The following is a 13,752-nucleotide window of genomic DNA, read 5'->3' as shown; positions in this document are numbered from 1 at the left end:
CCTGGACCTCTCAGTGCTCCACTCCGGTCCGTGTCCCGCCTCGTGGTCTCGTGAGCCCGTGTGTGTCCTCGGCGAGTCCGGTCCGCTCACTCGATGTTTTTGTGTGGTCGCCCACTGGCCACAATGTTTTTTGTTTGTTCCCCTGTAGAGGTCTGTCCGTTATGTAAGCTTACACAATCCGTGTTCAATACGTTCGGAGTTCGGCGGAGGTCATTTTAAGATTATATTCCTACTTTTTATACGGCACTGAACTTAGGAATCAGCGTTTCTCCTCAGACGGACCAGGAGACAGACAGTTAAGGATTTCGTCTTAAATAGAAGCCATCGAGGTGAGAGATGTACACGAAGGCGTCGCTCATAGTTCACACTGCTGACCACTGCCAGTGCCTACCGCGTTACACATGACACAAAGTGACTGCACAGTGCTCACAGACCAGGCCCCAGGGTTCAGCTCACATTCTATATTACAGACAAGTTGCTGGAAGGTCACTTGTGTGTGTGTGTGTGAGTGTGTGTTGTATTTTAACAATGTTTAAAATTTTAATCATTGAAACTCGGCTCGTCAGACGTCTCCACATCAACATTGACATTTCTCCTAATTATAAATTTAATTTAGTTACTTGATAGCAAATAAAGAAATATTGGAAAGAAGGGTGGCACGAGGGAAAAATAACGACCAAAGAAGAAAATTCGTTTCTTAAAAATATTAATTTATTATTTCATTATCCAGGAACATTTTTCACTCAAATTTTATGAATATGAAAGGAAATGGAATATCTCCCGTTAGAAACAATAAAATATATCCTCTAATGAGTTTATCAGGGGTGAGGAGAGAGGGGTGCAGGCTGTGAGGGTGTGAGGGGAGGGGGAGGTCACCTCCGCTATCCTGGAATTTAATGTATTTCTGCAAGAGCTGCTACTGCCGACAGCGACCATCAAAGACCACGGCTCCTGAAACTGAAGTATCGTGTCTATTATTTTGTGAGGCGACTGTTGTCCCAGCTGTCAGACGCCGGCCACACTGCGAGTTGTAACAGATGACAAGACACGCAGACAACATCTTATTAAAGTTCAACTGTTATAATGTTGCCTCATAGTTTCTTGTTCATCTATTGCATGTCGCAATAAAAAATAAATGTACATTATTGTAAAAAAGCGTGGGGTGCATAGTGTCAATAGTTATAAACATATAATTGACAGATGAGCAGAATGATCTTTACTTTGATAATATCATAAAGAAGCACTGTAAATGCACCCCACGCTTTTTTACAATAATGTACATTAATTTTTTATTTACACTATTCTTAATCTAAATTTATTAAATTTTATTTTCTGGTTTTTAGTTGGATTTTTTATAAAAGCGTGTTTTTTTAGTTTTCTAAACTATTATTTTTAAGAACATGAACCGGGCCAGACTTTAATGTGTAGCTATTAACTACGCATGCGTAGTTCGCACACTAGCTCTATCTCTCTTACTCGCATGCAAAGGATGCGGAAAGGAATTAATTAATCCTGGCGAATCTAATTGGGATAATCGGATTTTTTAATCGAATTATTGCATTGTCATCGGTCTTTGACAGGTGTGCAAAGTTTCAATTAAATCTGATCGGTCAAAGTATGGCAAAATCGAGCTCAAAGGAGTCGGTTACAAACATACAAACATACAAACATACAGGTGAAGCTAATAAAAGCGAGTTAAAAACGATCTTCATTTACGAGGCACATGAAGGAACTCGCGCCGGGTCATCCTCGACCCTATCACTGTATGTCGTAGAGTTGTAAGTTGTCTGCCAGTCTACTTCAATACTGTTATATCATTTGTACAAATCATTGTCGTTAGATGTAACTTTACTGTGACGTCACGTTATCGGAGGACTATCGCTGTAAGGACCACGTCTCCCGACAGCTCGTGTCCTCCCTACCACCAGCTTACACGCAAACGTTGACTTGATGCCTCGTTAATATTAATTATATATAATACATGTGGTCTGTGTGTTCCTACACTCTACAGACCTACCGCCTACGTATTCATATTGAATTGTCATCTTCGTGATAACTGGATTTGACAGATACAGTGAGGGAGATGGGGCATAGACGGAGAGAAAGGAGAGACAGGGACGGATGATAGTTCGGGAGAACCCGCGCGAACATACACCTTAAGTCGAGGGGAGGAAGGGTTGCATCCGAGTGACGATGACTGGCGCGGGGAGCTGGTCGGGGGACGGGAGTCGCTCGACCGGTCGGGCCAGGGTCATCAGTTATATTATTATATTTTTGGGATGTTTAAATTCAATTCTTTGATAATGTATCCCGGGACCCCCGAGTCACGATCGATACGGAAGACGTAAAGCTAGAGTTCAGATAATACTGACCACTGACAAGTCGACCGTCGGCTCGGAGGATATTAGTGAGACGGGATACTACTTGACAAACAAAAATTAACATAAAATGGTAACTAACTTTAACTGTTATTTTGTACTAACTGTTTATAAAGAGCCTTCTATATTTGTGGTCATCAATTTTGTTAACAAAGTTTCCTACTACAGATTCAGTTACAAACCCTAACATGTTATTCGCTATTCGCTACCGGCTTACGCTCCTCTCCGGTCCCTGGGTGGCTCGGTGCCATTATAGATCTTATGGCAGAAGGAATACGTGCTATAATGGTGTACAATGATAAGGAGTTACAGGAGGTGATAGAGCTGTGTAGTAAAACAGCAAACGGCTCACAGACTTGTTTCATTATCATAATATTAAAGACTATATTAAAAAATATATCAATGAAGTAAACACGCCGGTGAGGGTCGAGGGTTGAGGGTCGAGGGTCGAGGGTCAATAATGTTATTTGGGAGATATTAAGCTTATACAATAAAAAATATCACCGCGAGTAAATAGTGTGATGGACAGTTCCTATACAGCTACTGGGATGGGTTCTACTGATTTATAGAGATCAGTAAGTCTCTGGCACGTAGCTCGGAAACTACAGGAGGAGGAGCAGCTACAGTCACACGTCCAGGGAGTCGCTCACCACTGATATAAAGAACAGGCTTCGATGGCCGGGAGTATCACATACTTGAGATAAATCTCAGGACATAATTTAGGTGTTATTCATATAAAATATTAAAACCAATAACAATTATATATTTTCTATTATAATATTTGTTAAGACGCCGACGACATGACTACACGTTAAAGTAAACCTTATGACTTAATATTTTCGGTTGTATTTTTATTGAAGGAGATAAAACGTCTTTATCTTAACTTTTATTATTCACACCACGGAACAGCAACCGTCGCCTGAACGATTGAGTGACAGTAACCGTGCATAAACACCACCCTGAGCTGAGGTCAACTTGAGCCTTCCCACAGGCGCCAACCTGGTCTGCACTGCTGCTCTCCCCTCATCTTCCATTTCACCCTTACTCTAACGCTGCTTGTAGTGCGACATGCAGCACGGAATGATATTCCTGATGCTACTCAGAATAACCTGTAAGCGAACAATCTTATATTTACAACGAAACTAATATTTTCGGAAATAAAGTTTTTTAATATTATGTAACGACAGAGTGCCCGCGTTTCGGTTCCTTTACAGCGACCATGATCTGCGACGAAAGTATCGGGAAAGATTAGTATAATTTTAATGAATACATGCGGAAAACTCAGATCATCAGATCATCATCTTATATTTGTGAATAGTTCCTAACTGTATTTTGTAACTCTTTACAGTGATTATATTCCTTTAAACCAGTCATATAACTCACTCGTATGTCTTTAGTCACTATGAAATTAAAATAAGTCATATAATCAACTTAAGTGGGCTCGTTCGCGTCTAGAGTTGTCCTTCTTGCATGTCGACCTTAAACTTGTTAGAGGGCTATAACTAATGGCTTTAGATCACTGTGTGCAGTTTAAAGATAAGCGATATAAAACATTCATTAAATGAAATTGTTATTATACAGTTACAGGCAGAGGCAAAAAACACAACTTATATTATTATATTAGTAAGCAACAAGTCATAATTCTCAGTCGGCCTTTGACCGGCCGTGTGATAGGCCCGAGCTGGGCCGGTTATAATTCGTGTGGAACTCAGCCGGTGACCTGTGACCTGTTATCGGATCTCGCGCCGTCGCCTCCGTCGTAAATACCGAATAAAAGCTTGTTTATTACACCGTCCGTTCAGCTGCAATGTTTTATATCCGAAGATAAAATATATTTCAACGTTTGAGTTACTTCGACGTCACATCCCTCCTGACTGCCGACCGGGGACCCGGAGCGGTGGCGCCTCACCACGTAGACGATGTTCATGACCAGCCGGCGCCGAATATAGACTGTCAGATGGATATACCAAGACAGGAGGCAGCTTGGAAGACGTACACGGAGTCCTGAATCGACGTTCCTTGTAATGCAAACGAAGTCTCGCGTGCGAAAGAAATATTTTGCAAAAAAGGAACAAAAGTAACCATAATGGCCCTCGAACAACTCTCGAGACAACCCGCAAACCCGCATAGGATACCGGCCCTCTTCAGATACCCAAAGGTTAGACAAAAACTCTTCAGAGACAGCCACGGAATTCTACGAGGAGCGAGGGAGACAAAAGGCAGTCCGGGGCGAGTGGCGCGGAGCAGCTTCACATACGGGCTCTTCACCGACATGTGACAGACTCATTCATCATGTACAGGATGTTCTGTTCCCTCGGTTCATCACCATGTGTCGATGGCGTCAGCTCAGGCGCTACCGCGCCGACTCGTCAGTCAGACGGAGAAGCGAGAGACGAGATCCTTCAGATAACTGTTACCGTGGACGGAAATGCTTTGTTGGAGCGTTGACGGGTATCGGCTATAGATAGAGACGTGCATACATATACAGGCAGTTGTATTTAAACGGTTTTAAATAATCCAATTCTATATCGCTGTTTGTTTGTTTTGGATTCCGACGTTATCATAGTGTCATTTGCTTCGTTATATATGTTTATGAAACATTATATTTGTTATAACCGACTCCCGTCACTGCACACAGCTGCTGCCTGGCTCGTCCGCCGCTTCTGTTGTTCCTGTTAGGATTTTAATAATTCGTACTTTCAGGTGAGGATGGCCTTGTTCAGTAGAAGCCGGAGTGTGAGGGACTTGAGGACGAGGTTTACAGACGAGGGGAGTCTGCTTCCTGGCTACACACACACTTATTGATAAACCCCTATTGTATGGTAGTAATATATTTGTGAAGCCTAACCCTACCCTGGGTCCTGGGAGACATCAAGGTATCCGGATCCTCTAACAAACTGGTTATCTTTGATTACCTACGTGTTACCGAACCGTCCATCCTACCACCTACCACCTGCCGTCGTGTCCTGGCGACTGTCCATGTGTATGGTGACTGTGACTGGCCTGAAGGTGTTCCTCCACACTCCAAAAGGAATCCACCCGCTTGTGGCGAAGTGAGCCGCTGGTAGCATATAAAAGCATGTTGATGTAGTACACTCTAAGCTACACTTGTATATAGAAGGCTTGACTTGTTGACCTGGGAGGAGTGAGCTTCCTCTGTTAGTACATAGCATCTTACGTATTAACGTACTATCATCCTACACCCATCTCCGCTCGAAACGTTAACATACACACCCATACATAAAGTACGGCGCATCTGTGCCGATGAAACGTGAGCGTGTCAGGAGACTCGCCTAGACGTCGTGTGATATATCTATATACTTTTACATACATTCATGTAGCGTAGGATATCTACCTGGCTAGCTACCGGGCCCGGTAGCTAGCCAGGGCCCGGCACCAGCCTGGCGGAGTCTCTGATATATTGATGGGCGATGTCGCTCGAGGTACATTCGTCGTTATTTGATTCTCGCTGTCTTAAACGCTCCACGAGATCCGTTGCTGTTTTTCCTGTGTAGTATTCTAATACTGTGGTCGCGTCGAGCTTAACTATGATTTGAATTGATAGCGTAGATGACGTTATAAGTGAACTTCCTAGCAATCGATATCTTATCCAACTCTTGCATCCTCTCCTCCCGCCAGGAGCATCCTCCCCTGTCTGTATCTGAGGAGTTATCTCCTGTCTTTCATATCTTCATATATCCAGCACACCTCGCTCCTCACTCCTCACTCCTCAGTCCCGGAGTCGATGTGTTTTTTGGTTGTCTTTCGCCAAACACTCGCCAGTTTTTTGTTGCGTTATGTCACTCGGCCGACCGCGAGCTTAATAATAAGAGAAGGTTGTATCACAACACAGTATAAACCGTACTGCCAGCGACATAAGGACGGAGTCAGCCTGTGAAGTTAGTTTTTTTATGTTTAAATGTAAGAAAATAACACACACTTAAATTATACAGATATGACGGACTGACAGTTTCTCGCAGTAACATATATATATATATATATATATATATATATATATATATATATATATATATATATATATATGTATATATATATATATATATACATATAAGTAACAGTACCATACATAGAGTAGCATATGAAGGTCAGCATCTTAAAAAATTATTCAGTTAACAAAATGCAAAAAACTAACCGTGAACAGAGAACCGAGAGGGAGCGACGAGACGTCTCATGCTGTACCGGGAGGCTGCGAGCAGGCCGACGTTCATATTACATAATTATAAACCTATCGCGTCGGATGTCTGCGGACTACACTTCATTATGTGTATGTAATGCTTTTTGCCCGCGACTTCTTTCGCGTGGAATTCGTAATTGGATTCAGAGAGAAATGTATACATTTTACAGATTATAATCTTGTAAAATAAGTTAAAACGATAGGCATGGGACACACATACAGCGACATGTGTCACGTGGATTTGTATATAGGTCGACCAGTCCCTGGGGCAACGGTACATCAATACTGATCCATAAACACCGACCCCGGGGAAGACGGACACGAGCTGACGTCACGACCACACGAACGTTTATTTAATAATAAAGTGAGAAATGAACTGATTGAAAACTACTGCAGGCGATCTAAGGTAAAGTCAAATAAAAACAAATAAATCAAGAGCGGTAAAGAATAGGTTAAATAAATGTTTATATCGAGACAAGTCTTCTACGCCCGCGCCAGTCTGTGTAACGATTCAGTATCGTGCGCGTTTCAGTCGGTCAAGAGGCGCGAAGGTCGGAAGCAATGAGACACATCATCACAACGACTCCACATTTATTTTCTTAAAAGATTTCATTTAACTAGTACATTAATTATTCTATCTAAATACGATCGTAAAATTAGAAAACAGTCACAAAAAATTTAGCAACAATTTGGAACAAGTCTCTCAAAGAATCGACCACCCTGACCTAACCTAGGCTTAAACCACCGAAACTTAAAGAATATCTCGGTCGAGTTTACCCTGTAGTGAGCGATCCGCACCTCGGCCCCAACGACTTAGAAGACTTAGTAGAATTACGAGCATAGTTAGTATACAAAAATGATAAGCTCTTCGAAGAACGGAAGTGTCCTCGGCGGCCTCACACCACGTGCGCTTTGACGAAGGCGCTGACGGCGTCCGGAAGGAAGGCGTCGCAGCTCTGGAGAAACTGGCCCACGCTGATGGAGGAGTTCACTCCTATCTTGAGGCGCGCCCTGCGATCCGTGCCGTACACCCGGAAGAACCTCTTGCGAGCCTGCCCGACGCTTGGGATCTTGGCCAGCTCCCTCATCATGGCCGCCCTAGTGAGCGCCATGATCAGCTCGTCGTCGGTCTGCACCCCCTGGCTGGTGGCCACGTGCAGCGTCACCGGCGCCGACACCTCCGTCTGCGTGCCGCGGTCGCTGGTCTCCGATGAGGGCAGGTTCAGCGTGGGGACGGCCGTCTTCTTAAGCAGCTGCTTCCCGTACATCCACTCCTCGAAGTGCAGGCTGCAGATGTGCAAGTTCTTCAGCTGGTCCACGTCCTTGCCCTGCAGCTCCGGCCGCCTGCAGGCCGCCAGCCACACCAGCGCCCTGAAACGGATGGTTCACCCGCTGTATGAAAACATTTCTTTCAGATTAAAACTCGTCCACGGCGACCGCGTGGATTGTATGGAGATCTCTGACCGCTACGGTGGGTGTCTCGACCGGTACGGAACGAGCGATGCCGCGTACACAGCAACAGGTGGGGGCCCTCACCGCGCGCTACACCCTAAACTAGAAGCGGTAAGAGGCGGGCTGAGGCAGGCTGCGAGTCCTCGGATCGCCGATAAATCGCTACTGTTACAGGATAATAGTGTTGGACGAGCGACGACACACGTTAGAAGTACACTGACCGATATCCGCTCACCTCTCATCCCTCGGGAACTGGTGGAACCTGACTCCCCTGTGTCGGAATGACGTGGAGTCACACTGGAACACGGCGCAGCTGGTGTTGACCATCCTGTAACGTCCCCGACGGCCGCTTCCGCCCGACTGAAAGAGCCCCCCGCGCGCGCTGCCCGGACCGGCCCGACCCGAGCTCGACTCCACACAACCCTCCATGACCCCCACAGGCCGCCCGGCGCATGCTGCACCGCGCTCTCTCCGATACACGTGTGCTAATATTAAATCTGTCTCATATTTCCACCTCCATAGAATAGTTTACAATTTACACTGACACGCACATACGGCCCGCGACCGTTATATACTATAAATGTATATAGGACATTATTACCACCCCCCCCCCCTCGGAGGCCGGATATTTATTGACCTCGATGATGATGTGTCTCTATACAATAAATTATAATATGGATTAGTTCCGACACCTTTCTCCTGATGTTGTACTTTATGAATCTAAGCAAAACAACGGTAGCCGGCAGCTGGATGTCTTCCACTACACACCAACGTCCCTCGTCATCATCAGTATGTCCTCGCTCCGCCCGGCGTCTTAACTGGTCTCACTGGCGATGTTTAAAACAATAATTCACCAGCGACTGTTAAAAGAAGAAAAACGTCATCCACGATGATCCCTCAGACACGAGTACCAGGGCCCGAGGTATCTGAGATCCAAGGTGTGTGTGCCATCTGGGCCTGGTGGATTTGGACGGCTATAGTAAATATGACAGTATTATAATAAAGGCCCCAAAAACAACGAGAAAATTAGTCGTAAGAGACTGAGAAGTGAAGGATGAGGAATCAGTAGAGAATCTCATGGACGGACCAGCGCGGGGACCGGGAGATTTTTGCGTACTCAGAAAGTTAAGATAATGAATGATTAACACACTGAAACCATTGAAGGTATCGTACTGTTCACTGAGGACCTCATGAGACACTCCCCGCGTCGTTCTTTGTATATCTCCGAGCTATGCATACAAGTGAACAGCCCCGGACCGAGGAGGGAACGGAGGAGACGGGTCGACAATAAAATGTTTTAGGTAATGAAGTGTGTCGAATGTATTATTGTTACTCAAGAACATTAATATGAAGGACCGACTCCCGGCAGGCCTGCTAGGGGGTACAACACAACATCCATATCAGAGTACCTGTAAGACTCCAAGCCTAGAAGGCGTACAAGCAATATATAAAATAAAAAAAATATCTGAAACACCCACTAAGTAAGGAACAAAAAATATTGAATATTGTATTGAAATATTTTAAAACATCGATTTAATATATACATATATGACCTCATCGCTGACGAAAAACTTTCCCCGCTCATTAAACAGCAACAACTTATATTGAATATAATTTAACGCTCTTCAATCGCATGTCATGAACTAAAAAAAGTATTCTCTCGAGACAAAAGGTTTGTTTTCCCCGAACTTAATACATCGACTTTAGATCCCGTTAAAAAACTTGAATTGCCTCTCTTATACTATATATTATGTGTTACGAAGAACCTGAAATAAAAAACACATCGTTACGAACATTTAACAACTCGCGTCGGAATTCAGATATTGGCTGAGTGACTGTTGACTGTTGTTGCTATGTAACATACGAGTGTCCTGTGGCGACCAGGAGTCTAGTCGCCCCATCGGCGGAGAGGGACGGCCTTATACAGGGCCAGCGAGTGCGACAGAGACGGCACACACGACGCGGCAACGTCACTCACGCTCCCTCACATGGTATGCGAACGAAAGAGATGTCAGACGAGAAGCGAGCGACGCTCCTTGGAACGAGCAAATCAGTTGTCAGTTTACATGAAGATAATAACCGACTTAGGAAAAGTTGTTAAAGTATCGGATGAGATGGAATGAAATCATAGTTTTTATTATTATTAAGTAATAGAACTGGTTACTGCCACACGATCACGAATCACAGATACCGGTGGGTGGATGGATGTGTAGCGAGTATGAATGTATTAGTTAGGATCTTGTTAGTTTGAGTCAGGACTCAGGTGTCACACTGTCTGTGCTCGTGTCCACCGCCGGCACGAATACGAGACAAAGTATAACGGAACACGGAGCGACACTCCTTGAAAGATGTTCTTGTACTTCCTGTACTTGTAAGAGGTGAAGACTATATAAGTTCTATATGTTTATATTTCCTCCTGACTCCTGAGGTCTCCGGCTCACCTTCGACCGTCTGCCGGGCGGTGCTGCCGGTCGCCGGCACTCGGCAGTACGTGTTGTTTGAAGGTCTGCTCTTGTGTGTTAATGCATGATAACAATAGAGAAAGTGTTCATTTAATGTTCAACGAGGACTGACTCCCTTCACTCTAAAACTTACCTACCCCAAGACACGTCACATTGAGACTAGCCGCGACCCCGCGACTCACTGGCCGAGGACTGAGGGATTGGTGGACGGGAGAGGACGTGTTCAATATCAGAAAACTTCTTTATAAATCGTAAACACTCTCTAGAGCGGCTCCTATCTCGATTTATATCTTACAATTCAAGTTTGAACACATGAGTCATACTTAGCGTGCAAGAAAATAAATTACTTTTTAAACAAAAGATATAAAAAATATACCGTGTTATAATTATTGTAAACGGCTATTTTTATTGTATGACGATATCTCACCTTGCAATACATTACATACAACAATTGTAAGAACCGAGGAGGCGAAAACAACTGCGATTAAAGAAAGAAAGAAACATCAGCGACCAGGGATCCATGGAATATGTCACTACATGGAGATGTTTGTGAGCTGAACCGACGCCGCTGTTGTTAATTCGTTTTGTTGTGTACATTTACAATGTGAGTACAACGCACTGATTTTAAATGATCACAGCTCCTCTATTATATCGGTCTACGTTATTTATAGAACGAACTATATCTACAGTCGTCAGCTGGCTCTAGGGGGACATACATACATATTGACGGGAATGCTTTAGTAGTTTTCCTAATTGTTATATTGCAACGGTGAACCTGTTCGGAGTAACAGTTTATGTCGCGCGCCATCTAGCGGCCGCGGTTGTAAAGTGTCTCCTGCGGTGACGAATTGGCAACGTCGCCTCGCGCCGGATGCGGACCGCGCTCTGTGACTGACGACTCAAAAACATATCACTGTTGTATGTACATACTTGCTAATCAATATTAATCGTTAATAAGGCGACATGTGCATAAAGACAATATTATTAATATTAATGACGGTTTCCACAAATTGATATAATATAAGACGTGTTTGATGTTTGTCGGCGATCACTCGGCTGAAAGTTAGCGTCGCCGACCACCGAGCGCGATAAGCGATGGAGGCGGCGAGCGGCGGCGCACGGAACGGCAACCTCGCCATCGCTTACCTTAGCGCAGTATAGCGAGCCACTCGCTTTGAGTAGACGTGCCCCCGGCTCCTAGAACACGGGACACGGGATGAGCGTCAGAGAGTACAGGGAGAAGATCATCGACGAGGTGAAGAAGTACCCGGTGCTGTACGACACGAGGCACGAGAACCACCGGGACATCGACGTCAGGGACCGCTGCTGGGGCGAGATATCCGACAGGCTGGGCGTGGAGAGTGAGTGTCTAGTCCTCGCTGAACCGCTCGCGCGCTCCCTCGCCCTGGTTAACACTTGTGTTGTTGCGGGCCGCTGTGTGTCGAAACCGATTACACTGTATTATAGTATCGCGTTCGCCGACCTTCGGTGTTCCATTACTTAAAGAACTGTAAACGGTCCGTATCGAGGTAACCGTTTGAAACCCACGGTAAGGATGTCGACTGAGACGACTCGACGCGACCTTCACCGTTTGTTACAACCGTATTGTGTTGTGACTTTACTAGACATATGTCACAAAGTCGAATATTAAATGAGAGATGTTCCTTCATATACGCGTACCAATAGAGGTGTATTCAATGTTAGGTTTTATAATGTGCAACATCTTGGACACTATTGTTTATTGATCAAGAACAGAGCATTGTTCGGTCGATCGATTTCGTTGTCAGGAAAATGAATCGATATAAGACAGCAACGAGGACTTGGTCAGTCCGGTTGAAGTGTGACTCCGGGCATCTTCAGTAAGGTATGTTCTGATGTCCGATTGAATGGGTATTAAACATGTTCATGTACTGACCTAACTAACCTAGACAAGTGTCTGCTGTGAAGATGACTTATGTGATATTTATATTGGAAGGTAGCGAGCTATACCAGGAAATATTAAGTAGTAGGTATTAAAGTATGGCCTCGTAAGTTACATTGTGTGTGTGTCTCCAGGTGAGGTGTTGAAGCGGGAATGGAAGATCCTCCGCGACTCGCTTAGACAGTCTCTGAAGAAGATCAGCAAGGGTGCCACCACCAAGGCCGGCGTGCCTTGCAAGAAGTGGCGCTTTCAGAGTCGGATGGCTTTTGTCCTGCCCTACATGACCGTGAGAAGGTGAGGGGTCTCTTCCCACACTAGACTCGTGACGGCCTGGTCGTTCTTCAATTGCGATGAACGTCAGGTCGTAGCTAGTCGCTTAACTAATTAAGCATATTTCCAGAAACCAACGTCATGTCCGACAAGACATCAAGATAGACGAGACGGAGGTCCCATCCGACCAGGATGTAGAGTCTGAAGTGTGGGATCCAGGGAACGAGCACCAGGAGTCGCTAGACCTGTTCTTCGCCAGCGTCTGCCAGAGTACTAGAAGACTTCCCAAGAAATACCAAAACCAGATCAAGAGGCAAGTCCTGGACGTGCTGATGAAGGTCGAGGAACAGTTCGAAGCCGACACCGTGGAAACCAAGATGGACCTCTACAAGAACTGTTGAGTGCTCTTTAGCAGACCCAACCTGCGATCCTTAAGATTTGAGTGTTGGCGAGACGATATTGTGTTTGGAAATTAAATGATAGGGCGACACCGCGTCGTACATGTGTATGTATGTGCTGTTATGTTCAAGTGGCCGGTGGTCCCAGGTTGTGGTCCCAGGTTGTGGTCTAGGTGTGTGTGGAGGACGGCGGCTGGAGTTTTTTCTTCGGTTCCGACATATCGTAATGGAATCACTTAACGCTCTGAGCAATATTGACAAGCAGCCGTTCACTGAGCCAGTGAACTTAGTGAAGTCTATTCTGATGAAGAAGTCAAGGAATATAATGAGTTTCATTTTTGTAACTGTCTCGGACCCGACGCGTCTGTCCCAACACAAATAAACACTAGGCTCAAACCGTGTTTCATTGCGTGTTCAACATTTGGCAGGAGTGTCTCGTTTCTTTCATATTTCATTATATTTGGCTAGTTTTACTAAGACAAGTACTTTATAATCGTCATCTTTAATATCTACATCTCTCTCTTTTCTCCGGTAAACATCTCTTCTGTATTGCCCTAAGTCCTGAATGACTGCTCTGCTGTCTCTTTCTTCGCCGGATGAGAACCTTCTTACACGTATTCTACATGTGTACATATGTATATATATTTAAAAATAATTTCTTGGGCTTTCCCTAGTT

General features: G+C 44.8%; 2 protein-coding genes across 2 annotated transcripts; one reads left to right on the top strand and one right to left on the bottom strand.

The window, feature by feature from the left end:
- Positions 1-7,147: 7,147 nt before the first annotated feature.
- On the bottom strand, positions 7,148-9,435 carry LOC116771589 (uncharacterized). Its single transcript, XM_061523115.1, has 2 exons — positions 8,261-9,435; positions 7,148-7,944 (listed from the first exon to the last, which is right to left on the bottom strand). The coding sequence occupies exons 1-2, from the start codon at positions 8,452-8,454 to the stop codon at positions 7,470-7,472; spliced, it is 669 nt and encodes a 222-aa protein (XP_061379099.1). The 5' UTR covers positions 8,455-9,435; the 3' UTR covers positions 7,148-7,469.
- A 995-nt stretch (positions 9,436-10,430) lies between these two features.
- LOC116771591 (uncharacterized) lies at positions 10,431-13,472 on the top strand. The gene is made up of 3 exons (XM_032663486.2): positions 10,431-11,848; positions 12,543-12,702; positions 12,809-13,472. Exons 1-3 carry the CDS (start codon positions 11,704-11,706, stop codon positions 13,077-13,079), a joined length of 576 nt encoding a protein of 191 aa, XP_032519377.1. The 5' UTR covers positions 10,431-11,703; the 3' UTR covers positions 13,080-13,472.
- The last annotated feature ends 280 nt before the right edge of the window (positions 13,473-13,752 follow it).

The sequence above is a fragment of the Danaus plexippus genome, chromosome 17 (assembly GCF_018135715.1).
Source record: "Danaus plexippus chromosome 17, MEX_DaPlex, whole genome shotgun sequence".
Classification (NCBI taxonomy): domain Eukaryota; kingdom Metazoa; phylum Arthropoda; class Insecta; order Lepidoptera; family Nymphalidae; genus Danaus; species Danaus plexippus.
This window is presented reverse-complemented; position numbering and strand designations above follow the sequence as displayed.